Here is an 18922-nt window from a genome sequence, read left to right on the forward strand (position 1 = left end):
GAAAGTGTGCGTGTATCGAAGTGCATAATATTAAAACAGCACATTTCAACTAATTCTTGGATTAAAGAAAAAAAATGCGCTCACTGCTGAATTCTTTACAAATACGTGAGCATAACAGATCGATGGGAGACAGCCACGGCGGCACAAAGAGGCACATGTGTAGCCTTTAATTCATTTATTTAAAAAAACAGCAGCCTAGCAATGCTTGGTGCTTGAAGGTGAGGAAAGAGAAACACATCTCAAGAACCTCAAATAGGTATTTAACAAACACAACCGCGAAAATCAGGACGACAGATAACTGAACTAATAAATAAAACCAAGAGCTGGCTCTTTTAAAAGATCGATACATGTCGGCAACTAATTCCAAGTATTTTCAACTACGTACGGGCCAAAGAAAGCTTGTGAGCTGGCCAGAGCCGGCGTGGGAGCCAAGGAAGTGCTCGGTCCTCTTTCTACACAGCAAGCCGCTGGCAGCCGCCAGCTCCTGGGAGCGGGGCCGAGGGGCTGGAACTGACCGGGCATTGCCACTCCTACTCTGTGTTCTGTTCAAGTGGTTTAAGTCTTTCCTATGCACATTTTAAAATATATACTTAAGTAAGAAAACAGTATAATAGATTCCCAGATACAAATAATTGAGTTTCGGTAATTAGCTCATGGCCAATCCTGTTCCATCCAAACCCACACCACCCCCCAACTTCCCCGCAAATCAGAATTTTTTGAAGCAAATCCCAGACACTGCATGTTATCTCTAAGTGTTTTAGTATTTATCTAAAAGAACTCATTTATTCTATAGAACCCGCCATAAGATGATCACACCAAAAACTTCATGTTAATGTGTGTGAGAGTTACAGAAGTTCCATGTGCTACCTGCTTACACATCCGGTGACAATAAAGTTTAAAAGAAGCATGAAGGCTTCATGTCTCCCACCCCCCCAGACACACTGAAGGAGGCAGGATGGCCTGGGTCTGCACATGGGGACACTGAGGCTGGGACCAGTGAGGGGGTTTGCCGGCCGTTCTTCGCCAGGAAGTGGGGGACAGGGATCTGAGCTCAGGTGTCCTGATAACACACCCTGTGCTGGGTCCACTCGACCACCGTGGCCTTTTCACCCAACATGCAACCAGATTTTGAGAATAACAACGGAACAATTACCACATTGGGGCCACGCAGTCTCCGTGGCCATCATGAGACCAGCTCCTACTCCTCCGCTTGACACGGCACAGGACCGACCTCTGCGGAGCCACTGCTCTGGCGCAGGCCCTGGACAACGTGCTTTCCTCTCCATTTTTTCCACTTAAGGTTCAGCCCTCAGAGGGCATGATGGGCTGGGCTGTGTCCCCCCAAATTCCTATGCTGAAGTCCTAAGGCCCAGGACCTCAGAATGCGACTGTATTTGGAGATAGCTCTTAACAGAAGTGATCAAGGTAAACTGAGGTCATACATGGGGCCCTACCCCAAAGCGACTGGTGTCCTTGTAAGGGGAGGAGGTGAGGACACAGACACACACAGAGTGATGACCACAGGAGGACGTGGGTAGAACTCACCATCTGCAGGCCAAGGAGAGTGGCCTCAGAAGGAACCAACCCTGCAGACCCCTTGACCTGAGACTCCTGTATGCCCGAGCTGGGAGACATCAAGTTTCTGCTGCTTCGGCCCCAGTCCGTGGTGTTTTGTCATGGCAGCCGAGCTGCCTCCCACACAGGGAGACGGTGTGCCGTCCTCCTGACAGATGTCATTTTAGAGCTGTGACCTGGGCAGCATTCGAACCCAGATTAGAGTCCTAAGCCGTGCTCTCCGCACCGCACCAGGCAGCTGATTACAGGAAGCAGGGAGGGGCTTGGCCAGGGGTGTGGACGGGCTCTCGGTCAGCCAGAGGATGAGCAGATCGTCCCACCGACTCGGCCTCATCGTGGGCAGGTGTGCGTGCTGCCCTTGGGCTCCTGTGACTTGCTGCAACCCACGGCATGTGGGCAAAACGACAGAATCACGGCAGGGGTGTGGCATCAGGGACCGCACTTGCTTTCCCTGCCCTCGTGTGCCTCTGCCGTTACCAAGGGGAAAACGCACGTGGCTGAGAACAGAGCTGCCCCAGTCAGGCCATAGGCCGCGGTGAGAAAAAGCATGCAGCTGAGCCACGGACCGTAAGCAGGAATAAATGGTGGTTGTTTAAAGCCTCTACAGTTAGGGGGTCATTTGTTACACGTCACTAGCTAACTGATACAAAAGGTCGAAAGCAGCAGTCCATAGCAATATAGTTACGAGCACAGACTCTGAAGTCAGACTGCCCAGGTCTAAGTCCTGCCTCCGTCACTGGGGAGCTGCGTGACCTCGGGCAAATTGCTTAACCTCCCTGATCTTCCATGTCAGCTTAAAATGGTAATACAGGAAAATATCTATCTGATAAGGCTGGTGAGAGGATGAGACTCGTTGAGATAGTGTCTGTAAAGAACCAGAACCCTCCAGACAACCCACGACTGAGCACTATTGTTGGGGCAAGAGAAGAGCGGTTACACTTGCTCCGGGAAGCTCTGCTCAACGTAAGCAAAACAGGAGCTGAGAGACCTTCTGTCGCTTTTGTTTGCTTGCACACCGATGCCACAGCGGCCTTTCCCTACTAATTTAGGAGGACGGTGAGCTCCCTGTCACTGGAGGGTTAAGCCATGGCCTCATCCTGTCCGAGGAGGGCAGGACCAGATGGCCTCTGAGTCCTATGTCACACGATAACCACAGAGGCTGGTTTTCCTGCACCCAGCCCCCAATCTGGGAGCATGGAGGGAAGGCTGCGGGTGGGAGAGCGAGAACGCTGGGCTCCAGGGCCCATGACTTGAGTTCAAGTCCCAACTCCACTGTGTCACCTTGGGCAAGTCACTGGACCTCTCTGAGCCTCATCAGCATAGCAGGGTTAGTTCTCGCCCCCACCTATGTCACAGGGTCATTATGGGGATGGAAGATGGCAGAGGATGGGGACCTGCGTTGTAAAGTAAACAATCCCAGGAACAAGCACGATCTAGAGAGCCAGCCACAGTGACGGCCCCTGGGCACAGTGACGGAAAAGCCTTGCGTCTCTGAAGTCCTCTCTCACTGGTGCAGGATCGGCCAGGACGCACCAAGCGTGCTACCATTGTCCATGCTAGCCCCGTGGCAGGCATGACTAACTGATCACGGAAGGCACTCCCCCCACCGGGGCTGCTCCTCAGCGCAGGGTTCGAGTGCCCAAGCCAACTGGCCAGGCCAGACTCACCACACAGAACTCCCAGTCCCCAGGCTAGACCACGGCCCACCGACTCAGCTGCCCCTGCCTAGTTCCATGGTGTTCACAGGGTGGTGAGTTCCAGGACTACAAAAGCACCCACGGATGCCCTCGGACCCGCTGTGTCTGGGATGAGGGTGGATGTTCCCAGTAGTGGACACCGGCCTTCCAGCCCTGCTCGGCTGATTCCAGGCCACACAAAGATCACTAAGAAAACCTTCCAAAACAGTAAGAACATAAGAAACATCTTCACCATGGCTGAGGACTGCTGACGTTGCAGTGACACCAGGAGACCCACACCCCGCTGTGCTGTTGATGGAAGAGCACAAACTGCCGTCCACACTCCCGCCCCCTGGCCTGGGAATCCCACCACCACCGAAAACCCTTAAGTAAGAACCCAGCAGGATCTACACACACACACAGATGTTCGGGAAAGCACCACCTATAATTGGCAAAAAATGAAAATAAAAAAGAAACATTAAATTGCCATAAATAGGGGAGTAAATAGACGACAGTACATTCCTTCAGTGGATGCCGAGCCATAAAAATAAATCTCCCTTAAGACGGCAGAAACGCAAGGTAATGCTGGATATAAACTTCGGAAGGAAAGGGCTCGGGACCATGAGGCATCCCCGACAGACACCGTGGCTGCCTACCAACATCTAGCTCCACTCCTTCCTCACCATCAGAACTCCAGGCAGGTTTGAGAGACAACATGCCCTGTTTCCCAAACTCCCTTGCAGCTAGGATTGGTCATGAAACACAGTCCTGGCCAATGAGGTGTGACTAGAAACCTTGGGTGGGCCACCCAGGAAAGTTCTTTGGATAGGAGCAAGCCCAAATGGTACATGCCTTTCTCATTTGTTCTTTGGCTTCTTGGTCCCAGGAGGATGCTGGAGGTGACACCGGTGGTGATGCAGCCATTTTGGAACCATGAGGCACCATCCTGAGGACAAAAGCCAAGCTAAGATGGCTGAGCAGAACGACATTGGGAGCTGGAGTCTCTGAGGGCATCATGGAGCTGCCTGTCAGCCCATCTACCCGCCCCAGACTCCTTAACTGAGGAAGATGAAACTGCTGTTTGGTCAAGTTGTCATTAATTGGGTTTTCTGCTACAGGCAGCTGAACACAATCTCTAACACGATCATTCTGATAAAGTGATAAAACCAGTGGGCACATGTGGGCAATGATGAGCACATGAACACAAAAAGCTAAAGCCATTTTTGTATATGACCACAGACCCACAGGGGAGTTGTGGGGCCTTTCCTCCCCTCTTTACAAAATGTTTTCTGCCATTGCTTACTAGTGTTCAGTGACATGGGAGCTATTTTGTGAATCAACACACACCAGCATCCACTCTGCCAGGGTCTGGGTCCCTCTGGCCTGCACACTGTCCCTAGCTGATGAGAGCCCAGTTCTGCCAACTGCCAGGGCTCCTCAGTACTTGGGGTGCACAGAGTCTGTGAGCTCCCAGAAACGGTACTCATGCTGGGAGACCCCTTGAAACAACCAGACCCCACAGGAGCATCTCCCCAGTCCCCAGCAGCATCCTGGGCTCAGCCCTCTCCTGGGGCCCACACAAGACATGTGGCTCAAAGCCCAGGCCAGCCCATGTCACCAGCACAATTTTCACACCAACTCTAAGAGACAGAAAGGTCCCAGTACCACCTGGCAGGCCACGGAGTCGCAGTCTGGAGCTGTCTCCAGACATACCCGGGGCCGTACAGCCCAGCTGGAGCAGGGGCCATGCTCCCCCACCACAACGCTGCCTACAGCATCTGCTTGACAGGTGGACGCCAAGGGTCCACCCGGGGTTCTCTCCAACACCACCGAGCTCACCCTGCCCACCCAAGTGACTCTCCCCAAGCCCACCTGACTTCCCTCATCCCACCTGAGTGACTCCCCGCAATCCCACTTGACTCCCCTCATCCCACTCGAGTGACTCCCCCCAAGCCCAGCTGACTCACCTCAAACCCCTGGAAAGACTCCCACCAATCCCACCTGATTGACTCAGCCCAAGCCCACCTGAGTGATTCACCCCAAGCCCACCTGAGTGACTCACCCCAATCCCACCTGAGTAACTCACCCCAAACCCACCTGAATGACTCCCACCAAACCCACCTGAGTGATTCACCCCAAGCCCACCTGAGTGATTCACCCCAATCCCACCTGAGTGACTCACACCAAACCCACCTGAGTGACTCCCACCAAACCCACCTGAGTGATTCACCCCAATCCTACCTGAGTGACTCCCACCAAACCCATCTGAGTGACTCACCCCAAACCCACCTGAGTGATTCACCCCAATCCCACCTGAGTGACTCACCCCAAACCCACCTGAGTAACACACCCCAAACCCACCTGAGTGACTCCCACCAAACCCATCTGAGTGACTCACCCCAAACCCACCTGAGTGATTCACCCCAAACCCACCTGAGTGATTCACCCCAAGCTCACCTGAGTAATTCACCCCAAACCCACCTGAGTGACTCCCTCCAAGCCCACCTGAGTGACTCACTTCAAGCCCACTTGAATGACTCACCCCTACTCCCAAATGACTCACCCCAATCTCACCTGAGTAACTTCCCCAAACCCACCTGAGTGACTCACTCCAATCCCACCCGAGTGACTCCCCCCAATCCCTGAGTGACTCCCCCCAGTCCCACCTGACTCACCCAACCCCCCCCAGTGACTCCCACCAATCCCACCTGAGTGACTCACCCTAGTCTCACTTGAGTGACTTACCCTTACCCCTGACACTCACCCCAATACCCCCGAGTGGCTCCCCCCAACCCCACATGAACAAGCTCACCTCATCCCCACCTGAGCTCTCATCGCCCATCTATGTTCTGACAGTGCCTGAAAGCTCGCTGAAGTCACCTTCCCTCGAAACACCCCACAGCTGGACCGCCTCTCCCTGTGTGTCCTCAGAGCAGAGCGAAGGAACTCCCTTTCCAGGGCACATGCTGTGAATGAGACACAGTTCACATGATCATACACGCAAACACACACGCACACACATACACACATACGCACACGCACACAGACACACGCACACACACGCACTCACACCACGTGGCTCCCACCCGCCATGACCTGCAGAAGGCAGCTTATTCTCCAATTCCGCAGGAGAGACGCAGTGAAGAGAAGTCACCAGGCGGGGGGCCATTTGGCAATGTCTAGAGACACTTTTGTGTGTCACAACTGGATGGGGGTGTCACTGGGAGCGAGGCAGTGGAGTCCGGGATGCCGCCGAACATCGGACTGTGCATGGGACGCCCCGACTGCAAAGAAGTACCCAGCCCCAGAGTCGGCGGTGGGCAGGGGGACTGCTGCCCCAGCCCAAGGTCACCTGGGGGGGTTAGAACCCAGTGCACCACAGGCCAGAGCTGGGGCCCTCCACACAGTCGCCTGCTCCCCGCTGCGCTCACGCCAGCATCCTCGCTGTGGCTCAAAAGAAATCACAGTCTCTCATCCACAGAGGTGGGAACGCTGCCAGAGAAGCACCCAAGAGAAGCCCCGAGAGCCGCCGGGCAGAATGGCCTCACCAAGCTCCTCCTGGGCTCAAATATTGGGCGGTGGGGGGCAACAAGAGGGGCAGGTGCCCAAACACAAAGGATTCCGGGGGCCCAGGGCAAGACGGCACAGCCCAGACCACCGCAGGGCTGCAGCCACTGCCTCCATGGGCACGGCCCCCCAGTGGCTGCCAGCCCCCAGGCTCGGTCCCCCCATCCCCAGTAGGCCTCACCTACCCCAGAAACTCACAGCACCCCAAATATGTGCCCACAGTCCACACCACCAACAAATGGTCAACAGGACCCAAAGACACCACCGCCACCTGCTTCACACACTTACTACCATTCCGGGTCCTGACACGATGTCTTGTACCTCACACTCCATCGGACAGTCAGTCAACAAACATCTTCTAGGGCCAAATGGCTTTCACATGTGCAGAGCCACACAGCCCAAGCACTCACTGTCACCTTCTGACCAGGGTCCAGGGGACAGACACGAGTACAGTCTCAGTGCCTTGGGAGCACACGGTGCCAAGCTGGGTGGAGGGAACAGCATAGGCAAGGTCCCAGGTGGGAACAGCCAGACAAGCGCAGTACGGGCTGTGTGGGAGAGAGGGAGAGGGCCGTGGCGAAGAAGGGAGAGGAGGGGCCGCAGGACAGGAGGCCAGAAGGGCCAGGTGGCACCGAGGGCGCAGTGAGCGTGAGTATGAAGCCCTGTGCCCCTCAGCTCGGGCAAAGGCCTGACGATGCTCGCCGAGAAGCCTCCCACCTTCCGGAACGGGCTGCACCTCACGTACCTGGCAGAGCCAGTGACGGCCAAAGGCCATGTCACAGATGGGTGTCTCTTCCCACCAGGAGCCCGACTCGCTCACATGGGTCTCTCACTAGTACTGGTGCTGGGGACCGAGATGACACATCTACGCCAGAGGAGTGGGAAGCTCCCCATTTGGCAAGATGGGCCCCTAACCTATCTTCCGTTCAAACCAAGAGCTCAAGTTCAAAAGGCCGGGGCCTCGTCCATCCTGCACCTGCCCAGTGGCCCCCAGCACAGCCAAGGGGGAAGACGGGGCCCTGAACCACTCAGCCCGAAGTCGTCCTGCTCCTGGGGGCCAGGGGTGTGACTCGGTGTCCAGCAGGCCTGCCCCAAGCACCCTCTGGGGACCCTGAGCCCAGCCCTGCTCTGGGGCCTCAGACACAAAACTAGGGCACTGTGAGCAAGGCGCAACGGGACGGCGAGGGGCAGCGGGCTGGGGGCAGAGGGACAAGTCCTCTGGTGGAAGGGCAAGGCACAGCTGGAGAGAGGGGAGCAGGCAAGAACTCTGACCTGGGCAGACAGGACAGCAACTGGAGGACCAGTCGGGGCTTTGGCCTGAGGACCCGGCTCTGACCCGAGGGGACAGGATACCAGAAGGGGAAGATGGGAGCCATGGGCTTCACGAAGGTGGCCGTGGTGGCAGGCATCCCAGGAAGCCACATTTTCTCAACAGGAACAGACTGGGGAAATCAAACACCTGGGCTGGTACACCATGGCCCCAAAATCCCCCAGCCTGGCCTCCCACCCTGACAGCCTCCTGCTGACTCAGGGTCACAGGATCCAGAAGAGGCAGTGCAGAAGACGGATGTCCCTGAGAGGGTGGGCAAGGTGGCTGCATCTGGCCACTTCCCCACTTTGCACACACGAGAGCTCAGCATCGGAACAGCCCAAAGACCCAGGTGCTGGGCAGACGGTGGGGGGGGGGGAGGCCTTGCACAGATGTGTGCTCAGTGTTCACAGCAACACACGCAAAGCTCTATGGCTCCATTTCACAGATGAGGAAGCTGAGGCTTAAGGGAGATACCTAGGATTGGGCCTCCAGGACAGGCAGACACAGGTAGTCCTTCCCGGGTCTACAGGACCCCAGGATCTGCCTGTTCCCCGAGCCCCCCTGTGCTCAGTCCCGGGAAGCATGCAGCGTCATCTGGATGGGAAGCCTGCAGCCACGGGGGGGGCACAGACCCGCCTCTCCCACTCTCTGGATGCCTGGCCCAGCATCCCCCTCGCCACACCAAAGCTGCCCCCAACCCCACCACCGCTCCCAGGTCACACTGCCCCCTCTTCCAGTCTGACCCCACCCTCACGCGGGGCCACCCACTGGCTCCTTCCAGGGCTGGGCACACGAGAAGGGTGAGGACAGTTCAGGGCTCACCCACCCAGGCAGCCAGCACCCCTGCGAGTGGCTATCCCCTGGACGGGTTTTATCACTGCTCGAGGCCTGGCTGAGCACAAAAACCCAGGCAGGAGCAGGGGCAGGGAAGTGGCCCCAGCCTGGAAAGACCAGCCAGGGACCCCCCGGCGCTGACAGCTGCTCTCCATGTCCTGACCAGCCAGGCCAACACACTCATGCTCACTCCTGAATTTTCTTCTCTTTCTAGACCACTGCAAATTCTTCTATCAACCATCCCTTCTTCTCTGGGTCCACAGCACATAATTCTGCTTTTTTTGCTCAAAGACTGATGTCAGGGAATGTACTTGGGTTCACACGAGCAAGACGGAGAAGCCGCTGCTTAGGCGCAAGAGAAGTCTGTGTGAACGAGAAGCTCCAGACATGTCAACGCAGGGAGGGGCTGCCCACGGAAGCCAGCATGGCCAGCGGGGGCACGAGCAGGAGTGCTGGACGCCCTGATGAGGGGCGAGGATAGTCTGCTATCCCTGGACGTCGGACCGGACTCGGCGAGTGCACACACAGACTCAGATGGCTCAGAGGAGAAGGACCAGGCTTACGAAGGCGTGACTGACGACACTCGGGCCCGAGGACTGTCTTCAAGTTCCTGAAGGTGGTTACGGGACGGGAAGCCAACCGTGCTTCGCTCACCCCTTCCTTTGGAGAGGTCACAGGTTGGGTGCCCTTTGCTGAAAAGGGAGAACTTTCTACAGGCAGAGATGCTGGGGTTGGGACAGGCAGGAAAAGGGGCGCTCGCACAAAATCCCTCGATGAGATGAACACCAAGCCCCGGGCCCCCAAAGCCTGCACAGAGGATGACGCTCCCCCGGCTGAAGGGGACCCTCATCTGAACGCTTGTGTCCCAGAATTCCGCTACCCCTGGGACTCTCTTGGCACTGCAGGCTGCCCCTCCTTTATCAGCCCGGCCCACCCAGGGCCCTCGCCTCCAAATTCCCGGGGCTCTGCTGAGCCCGGCACACTGTTCCCTGCAGTCCTCCTGGCAGCTGGCAAGGCTGATGCACCCACAGAGCGGGGCTCCCGCCTGCTCTGACTCAGGGAGGCAGGTGCCCTGGGCTGGCGGCCTGGCTGTCCCGGCTCCCTGTGCCCGTCGTACCCTGAACTACCTCCACACAGCCTCCCTGCTCCAGCTGCACCCCCACATCCAGTGCGGACATCCCTCTCCTTTTTGGGGCCTGAGCCTCCCAACGTCCACTGTCTGAACGCAGATCTTCTCACCTCTCTGTAGATGACCATCAGAGAAACTGGTCACCCCCTTAAAAGAATAACCCTGACACACACACACACCTCTTCTCCACATGGTGCCCCCCCACATCACGACCTCACGCAACCTCGTCATTCATCTGAACACATACGACCACCTTCCGTGGGAGGAAGTGAGCTCCCCGTCACTAGAGGCATTCCAAAAGAGGCTGATGGTGAGGGAGGTTCTGGGGTGTTAGTAATACTACTTCTTGATCTGAGTGCCGGTGACAGGGGCACTAAGAATTATAGAGGAACACAACATCACTCGGCATCAGGGAAATACGAATCAAAACCACAATGAGATACCACCTCACACTGGTCAGAACGGCCAAAATAACCAGTCAGGAAACAGCAGATGTTGGCAGGGATGCGGAGAAAGGGGAGCGCTCTTACACTGCTGGTGGGAATGCAAGCTGGTGCAGCCACTCTGGGAAACAGTGTGGAGCTTCCTCAAGAAAGTTAAATAGAGCGACCCTAAGACTTGGCAATTGTACTACTAGGGACCTATCCGAAGGGTACAAACATAGTGATCGGAAGGGACACCTGCACCCCGATGTTTATAGCACAGTGTCCACAAGAGCCAAACTATGGAAAGAGCCCAGATGTCCATCGACAGATGAATGGATAAAGAAGATGTGATATATAAATGTGTGATGGAATATTACTCGGCCATTAAAAAGGATGAAATCTTGTCATTTGCAATGACACAGATGGAAACAGAGTGTATTACGCAAGCAAAATAAGTCAATCAGAAGACAAATACCGTATGATTTCACTCATATATAATATTAAAGAAATAAAACAAATGAACACAGAAGAAGGGAGGGAAAAATAAAATAAAAACAGGGAGACAAACCGTAAGAGACACTGAACTCTAGGGAACAAATGGATGGTTGCTGGAGGGGAGGGGGAGGGGATGGGGTCACTGGGTGATGAGCCTGAAGGAGGACACGTGATGGAATGAGCACTGCGTGTTATATGCAACTGATTAATTGCTAAATTCTACCTCTGAAACTAAACTAAACTAAAATAAAATAAAAAAAGAATTATTGAGCAATATACTTTCGATAAATGTACTTTTCTGCGTGAACATTATAATTCAATAAATATTTTTTAAAGATTTTTATTTATATATTTGGGGGGAGTGCATGTGCAGGGAAAGGGGCAGAGGGTGAGGGAGAACCTTAAGCAGACCCCCCCAATGACCACAGAGCCTGATGTGGGGCTCAATCTCATGACCCCGAGATCATAACCTGAGACGAAATCAAGAGTTGGACACTTAATCAACTGAGCCACCCAGGCGCCCCTCAATAAACATTTTTAAAAATCAAAAGTGACCAGGATTGGCTGAGCATTTCTTAGGAAGAAGATGTGGCTGGAAGACCACGGAGACCCTGCCTCCAGGCACTGACACTGACTGAGCTGCTAGTGGGCCCCGCCCAGCCCGGGGAAGGAGCTGGGCAAAACCCCACTGGTGGAGGAGTGAACAAGCAGGGGAACTGAGGACGGAGGGAGGCTCAGAAGACTGGGCGAGGGAACGAGTGAGGGGGTGAGCAAGTGACCAGACAGACGGATGGCTGTACGCACGCAAGGGTACCCAGAGCGTGAACAAACAGGTGCCTGGGGGACCCCGGGAGTGAGCGCATGGGAACCAATGTATGGATGGAGGTGTGAGCACAGGGGCCTGGGGAGGACCCAGGGAGTGAGTGCATGGGAACGGATGGATGGATGGAGGTGTGAGCACAGGGGTGTGGGGAGGACCCAGGGAGTGAGTGCATGGGAACGGATGGATGGATGGAGGTGTGAGCACAGGGGCCTGGGGAGGACCCAGGGAGTGAGTGCATGGGAACGGATGGATGGATGGAGGTATGAGCACGGGGGGCCTGGGGAGGAGAGCTCTGAGGCCTATTTCCCCTCCTGCTGCTGCCCTGCCCTCCCCGGACTAGCTGGGGAGATGACCCGGGAAGGAACGGGCCCTGGCAACGAGAGCTGGAATGCTGGGTCCTGTCTGACACCTGCCCCTGCCTCAGAGCGCTCAGCCCGGAGCCTGCACACACTTCAGGACAGCCGTCCCTTTCATGTCACCCGGATTCAGAAGGAACCTCACTTCACGACATCTATAAATAGGCAGTGTTTACTGGAGGGCCAGTGCCTCCTCGAGCGAGGCCAGGTCCAGGCAGGGCCTGGGGAGGAGGAGCCATCCATGGGCCTCGCAGGCCCCCTGCCTGTTGCCAGCGGCCACCCCGGAAAGGAAGAAGGGAACGCCGCCCCTCCGGTCCCGGCCCCCCGTGTGGGGGAGCAGGCCCTTCAGCCAGGTCTTACAAGGCAGCCTCCTGAGCAGTGGAATGAAAGGGAGAAGCAGACAGGTGCAGAAGGAATGTTCTACAGGCCCATCCTTGGCTCCTGGGACAAACCCACAGCTGGAGCCCATGGTGCATCACAGAGCTCAGGACCCTCTGCCTCCCCGAGCTGCTGTATCTGCGCCTCAGTTTTCTCATCCGGCAAGTGGGGCAACATTCCCGCCGGCCTCGTGGGTGAGCTGAGAGAATGCGTGTGCCAGCTCGGGACCCCCTACGGCACCAGCCTGCCCTGCCCCTCCATGCTAGGCCCACTTCCACTCTGCCTTCCTTCCCCAGATGCCCACCCCAGCCGGGCCTGCAGGTGCAGGGGTGGGGGGGGGGGGTGGGGACAGACACAGTTCGCCGAGGCCAGGCCCAACCGGACCCACCGAGCTGGCACAGGAGCAGGGGCACAGCTCAGGGAGGCAGAGGGTGGCAGAGGGGAAAGCCCAGCCTCCCTGGAGGGTGAGGCCCTGCCAGGAGGACGCAAAGCCCCCCCCGCACCCGAGGAGGACTCGCGCTGGGCATCCTGTGCCGTGGCACGGACGAGTTAGCGGAGTTCCCCGTCCCTGCTCTTCACACTGGAGCGCAAGCAAAGGTCTGGGTTTCCAGCTCCCCTCCTGCCTCAAGGCCAGGCCTTATCTTGTCATCGAGCCTGTCCCCAGAGTCTCAGAGGCGACGCAGACAAGGCCGGGGCAGGCGCACAGCAAGAGCGTAAACTCTGTATTGGAAACTACACCCAGGAGTGCCAGAAAAACCCGGCACCCACCTGCCACCGCGGGAAAGCCCCGCTCAGGTTCCAGGTGCGAATGAGAACCCGGGGAGGCCCCTCTGCGCTCTCACTTCCTGCAGGCAGGGACCCTGAGCCAGGAACCTCCTGGAGCCCCAGAACTTCTTCCCAGAGTGTGCCCCAGCCCCGGCCAGCAGACCCTGCCTCCTAAGCCAGTCACCCCAGTGCCCAGGGGTGCCCCAGCTTCGGGTGCTCCTCCAAACTGTAGCCCAAACTGAAAACCCCCATCTCCCTCCCTCCCTCCACCCCTCCCCCGTGCAGACCAGTGCTGAAAGGGTCCTCCTGGCCCCTGCAGATGAGATCTGAATTCCAAGCAGGGTTTCTTCCTCTCTCACGGTCCTAAAGGGGGTGACAAACTGAGGTCACAGAGAGTCATGGAGAGCCCCTTCCGTGGCCAGAGGAGTGCTGGCCACAGGGCAGTTTGGGCCCAGAGCACCTGCTGTAGGAAGGTTACGGGTTTGCCTGGGGGGCGCAGGGAGTCCCTCAGGCCTTTGCCCGGAGCAGAGGGATTCTAGCCAGGCCCTGGGCCTACGGGACAGAGGCTTCCAGCCATCCTGCCACGCAGACAAGCACGACGGGCTATGGCGGGGGCTCCCATCTTCAACACCGGCCACTCAGACGTCCACACCACCACATCCCCCCAAGTGGCTTCAGGTGGCACAAATGTCAGAAGCCATAGGCGGGGAGGAACGGCACCCGGAAGCTGCAGCTGGCCTCACCGAATGTGCCCTTTCTGGGCCCGCTGGACCTGTGTTCCCGTCCTCCCTGTGCCCGGGCTCCCCCGAGAGCCGGGCAGGGCTGGCGAGCTCCCCCTTCCCAGCCTCGCACGGAGGTGCGGCCGAGGCTCCAGCACAAAGTGCTAATTATGTTGTTTTTAAAATCCATTTCAGAGAGTGAGCTAATAATTGGATCGGAGGAGCGGCGTTCGCGGACAGACCACGAGTGCCACGGGTTCCCGCCTGCCTCGTTGACGGGAGCTCAAAGTTGCAGCATGCTCGAGAAATCGCTCAAGGTTAGATTAAAAATAAGAACACCCGTGAAGATTCACGTGACTCATTAGTATCACCGTCCAACAGGAGACAGTTCCTTGGAGGGCCTGGCTTGGGGCTGGTTTTTGTTCTGGGCCTAGGACGACCTTAATTTGCATTTATATTAAAAAAGAAGAAAACAAACAGAATTAACTAGAAAGGTGCTTTGTTTCCTGTAAATTTGAGCTCTTCTGCTAAACAGCTTCCTAGCAGCAGACGTGGCGGGGACTCGTCAGAGTGGGGGTTCAAGCCTGCTCCGCGCAGGGTAAGGTGCCAGGTAGCCGCAAGCACCCGGGAGCCCACCCGCCCTCGACTTCCACCCGACAGGGCAGCACTGCACCAGGCTCCTTCCACAGGTACGAAAGCCGCGCTCGGAGGACAGAAATGACCTGCCTGGGCTCTTCCAGTATGACCAGACTCAGCTCACAAGCCACAGCCTGGGCTCCAAGCTCAGGGCCAGGGCAGCTGAATTCAGGCAGTGTTTTCTTCCTTGTCCTCACATACGTTCTCCAGCCTGTCTTTCCACAAACTCGGGTGGAAACTCAAGGAAGGAAGGGAGAAAAATCCGCAGTCACCAGATGCCCCCCTGGTCCTGGGTGGACAGGAGTCCCACCTGCGCCCCTGGCTGAACTTACACCCTCCATTTGGCCACACGTTCCTTGACTTTTCTCTTTGGAGCCTTGAGCGTTCGAAGCACGTGCCCGGAACTGCCAATAAGGATCAATAAACACACCCGGATGGGAACTTCATCAGTCTATTTACTTTTTCACGTAAATGGGAACATCTCGGGGCTTGGTTTTTCCCTCCAATCCTCTCCTCAGTGTTGTAGCTCGGCTCGTGAGACCAGCCACGGGTTCCAGGTGCTGGTGTCACTCCGGGGGCCAGGGTGTTGGGAGATGTCACCTGCTTTGGGGCTAGATCACTAGGGAATGTTTAGGGAATGAGGGGGTCTCTCCCCCAGGGCGGTCAGTCGTGGAGGCACATTTCTCACTCTCAGGCTCTCCAGCAAACAGGCCCCTGTACCCCCCCGGGATCGCTGCCATGGGCATCCGTACGTTACAGCCACAGCTCAGGCTGCCAGTTGAAAGACAAGGATGACAGTAACGACTGCCCGGCCCTTTCAGATGCTGGAAGCACAGGGTGGGGAAGGAAGGACTTTTCTGTGTTTTGGCCGCTGGGCCAAGCGCGTGGGGCAAGCGGCAACAGAGCTAGCTACGTAGACAACAGAAGAGCAATTTCCTTCCAAAAACATAAAAACCTGCACCAATGAATTAAACATTTCAAACAAGATGACTCTCTACAAAGTCTTCTCAACCAAGAAGCAAAGCCAGGCCGTCCTGTGCTGGCACTTCCTGTTGCATATGGCACTGAGCAATCCTGCTTTTTCAGCATGCAGAGCTTTCCAGACAAAGAAAAATATCAAGGGGAAAATTAGAGAAGGAGGTCCAGAGGACTCAGGGCGGAGGGAGGAGAGAAGGGTGGGCAGGAAGAGGCCTCTTGTCACAGCGAGGGGGCACAGGGGACTGGACGGGCACAGGAAAGAGGCCCCCAGAGCCAACACAGTGGCCCTGACAGGTCCAAGGAGATGGCTGTGCAGAGGCAGGGTGCTGCACGGGGGACAAGTTGCAAACCACAGAGACACCACCCTACCTGCTGCCATGTCCACTGGGAGGAAGAGACCTGCTCCAGTTCCCAAGGGTCTCAGAGTATCACACCTGCGGGCTCTCCAAACCCCCTGACCGCAGTGGGGGCACTGCCCTAGGCACCTACTAGAGACTTTGCTCTGTGGCCAGCACCCTTGGGAGAGGGACCCACAGGAGTCCCCAGGGTGTACCAACTGGACTCTCTCCCCAGGCCAGGGCCGAACCTCCCCAGTTTCCGGGCAATGTGCACACTTGCCTTACCCACTGTCACAGCCTGGGGGTGGGCAGGTCTTGCCCTGCCCCCGTCCTCCACTGCCCTCTCAGAGCAGTTCACCTGGCTGTCACCCCCACCCCAATCACCAGAGAACAAACTCTCCCCCCCCCCAATCCCCCGGGTCCTGGCACGACCAGGCTCCAGAATGCGAAGAGGAGCCAGGAGGGAGGAAAGCTGAAATCTGGGCTCAGAGAAGGCTGGAGGCTTGCGAGGATCCCCGGCCGCCTGAGTCCCTCTCCGTACTGCGGAGCCAGGCCAGCCCTCTCCAAGTCCCAGAGAGGTAGTAAGTGTAAGGCTTGGAACCCCGCGCAGCCCAGCCCGCGCTGGGGCGGTGGGTGGGTGGGTGTCTGCTATGGGATTATTCTTAGCGCTCCACTCTTTTCGCAAAAGTGGCGCCTCCGCCCTCCCGGCTCCGGCACGCTCGCTCGGGGCTCGCACGCCCGCCCAGACACCGGCGCGGAGCGGAGCTCCGGGTGGGGTCCGCGAGGGGTGAGGCTCGGAGGCGCAGGAGAGGCGGGGGCTCTGGAGAGAGGAGGGGGCGCGGCGGGAGGGGCCCCCGGCGACAGGCTGCGTTTAACCCTCGGCGCCCCGCACCCTGCCCTGCGCCGCGCGCTCAGCCGCCTCCCCGGACTCCTCCCGGGGCGCGGGGAGCCCGGCGGCGGCGCGCCCAGCCCTTACCTATGGTGGTGATGACCGTGATGGCAAAGTAGAAGGAGCCGGCGAATTTCCACTGGACGCCGGCGCGGTGCGGCTCCGACTGCAGGATCACCAGCTCCAGCTGCCGGTAGTCCTCGGCGCTGATGTTGTACTTCCCCTTGATCCGGATCTCCTCGGCTTTGAGTTTCTCCTCCTCGCGCATCTCGTGGTCCGACTCGAGGGCATCGAAGACGGCGGCGCCCACCAGCAGGTAGGTGAAGGTGCAGACGATGAGGGACAGAGTCCGCACGTTCTGCCTCTTCATGGCCGCCAGCAAGGAGCCGGCGCGGGGGGCATGTCCCGCAGGCTCGCAGCCGCGCGCGTCCCACTGCAGCGCCCGGCGGCCGCCGCCGCCTCCTCCGCCGCCGCCGCCGCCTCCAAGTTGTAAGCGGCGGCGGCAGCAGCAGCAGCAGCAGCAGCAGCAGCGGGGAGGCGGGGGGCGGGGAGGCTGGGGGGGCCCCCCTCCGCCGGGGCCGCCACAGCCGCCGCCACCGCGAGGCGGCTGGCGGGGCAGGGGCGGCGCGGGCCCGGGCTCGGGCGAGAAGGCGGACAGGCACAGGAGGCTGCTCGAGCGCCGGGGCCAGGCGTCCGGGAGCCCCGACACCCTGCGCCAGACCCGGCCGAAGCAGCCCGCCCCACTGCGCAGGGCCATGCACGGCGGCCCCGCTGGGCACCGCGCGGGCCGCGCTGCCCTCCGCACCCCGCCCCCCGCTCCCGCCGGAAAAGCAGGGGCGGGAGCGGGAGCCGGAGCGCGGCCGCCGGGGCCCGCGCCCCTCCGGGTCCGGCTCCCGGGCGGCGGCGCCCAGCTAGGAGCCCGCAGGTCTGCGCGCACCTCGCGGGACCTCGTTCCCCTTCAGCCCTCCTCGCCCCCCCCCGAGGGGGGGTGGAAAAGTTTGCGAAGTGGCGGCGTCTCCGGAGTCCCCAGCAGGCGGGGAGGGGGCCGAGCAGGTGCAGCGGGCGGAGCGGCCCGATGCCCGAAGGTCCGAGCGCCCCGTGCCCACCCGGGCGCGCAGGGACGCGGCGGGGTCCCCGCCAGGCGTCGGCCGGTCCGCGAAGTTTGCTCGGTTCAGCCACCGAGGCGCAGGAGCGGGGCGCGGCCCCAGGGCGGCAGGGCCCGCGGCGGAGCGGCCTCAGGGGCGGCCGGGGGACGGCGCGGCGGCGGTCGGCCAGCCCGCTCCTCCGGGGGCGGCGGGCGCGGCGGCGGCGGTGGCGGCGGCGGCGGCGGGAGGGGTCCCGCGGGCCTCGCGGAGCTGCGGGATGGGCGCGGGCGCATGAGCCGCGCCGGGGTCGGGGCCCTCCGGCGTCCGGGCGTCCGGGGAGGCGGCCGCGGCGCTGGTCTGCCAGGGGCGCTGCGTGCGTGCGCGCCGGAGGGAGCCGAGTGTGTGTGCGTGTGTCTGTGCGTATGTGTGCCCGTGTGTGTGCCCGTGTGTGTGTGTGTGTGTGTGCGCGCGCGCGCGTGGCACCTCGCTCCGGCGGGAGGGCCGCGGGGGGCGGGGGGCGGGCTACGCCGAGGCCAGGCCTCCCTCCCTCCCTTTTTCCCTCCCTCCCGCAGCCTCCCGGGCGCGCCACCTCCCGCCTGGTCCCCAGCCAGCTGGCGAGGCGGCCGCGGCGGCTCCCGCTGCAGACCGAGCGCGGCGCGCGGCGCACGCTGAGGGAGCCAGGGAGGGGCGGCCGGTGCCGCTGGGGAGGGGGCGGAGGCGGGCCGAGGACTGGGTGTTGCCAGAGTGGGGGTGGGAGGCGGAGCCACCAGCAGGTTTCGGCGGGGGATGGGAGGATAAATGAGGCTGCTCGGGTCCTTTTCGCCCAGCTCCCCGAGAGCGCCTGCTGCCACGCGGGGCGGACAGTTTGAGAGAACCATGCCTGGGGGAGGAAACGGGATTCAGCCCGAGAAGGCCGACCAGCAGCTTAAGGGAGAGAAGAGA

The 18922-nt window shown here is 59.2% G+C and overlaps 1 protein-coding gene across 1 annotated transcript in view; it reads right to left on the minus strand.

Annotated features, from left to right (window-relative positions):
• KCNK9 (potassium two pore domain channel subfamily K member 9) overlaps positions 1–17265 on the minus strand; it is a 76317-nt gene extending 59052 nt beyond the window's left edge. Inside the window, exon 1 of the mRNA XM_048212566.2 lies at positions 16983–17265. Within this exon, the coding sequence (XP_048068523.1) occupies positions 16983–17265 (283 nt within the window). The remainder of the gene's footprint in view (positions 1–16982) is intronic.
• Positions 17266–18922: the final 1657 nt, after the last annotated feature.

The sequence above is a fragment of the Ursus arctos genome, unplaced genomic scaffold, assembly GCF_023065955.2.
Source record: "Ursus arctos isolate Adak ecotype North America unplaced genomic scaffold, UrsArc2.0 scaffold_6, whole genome shotgun sequence".
Lineage (NCBI taxonomy): Eukaryota > Metazoa > Chordata > Mammalia > Carnivora > Ursidae > Ursus > Ursus arctos.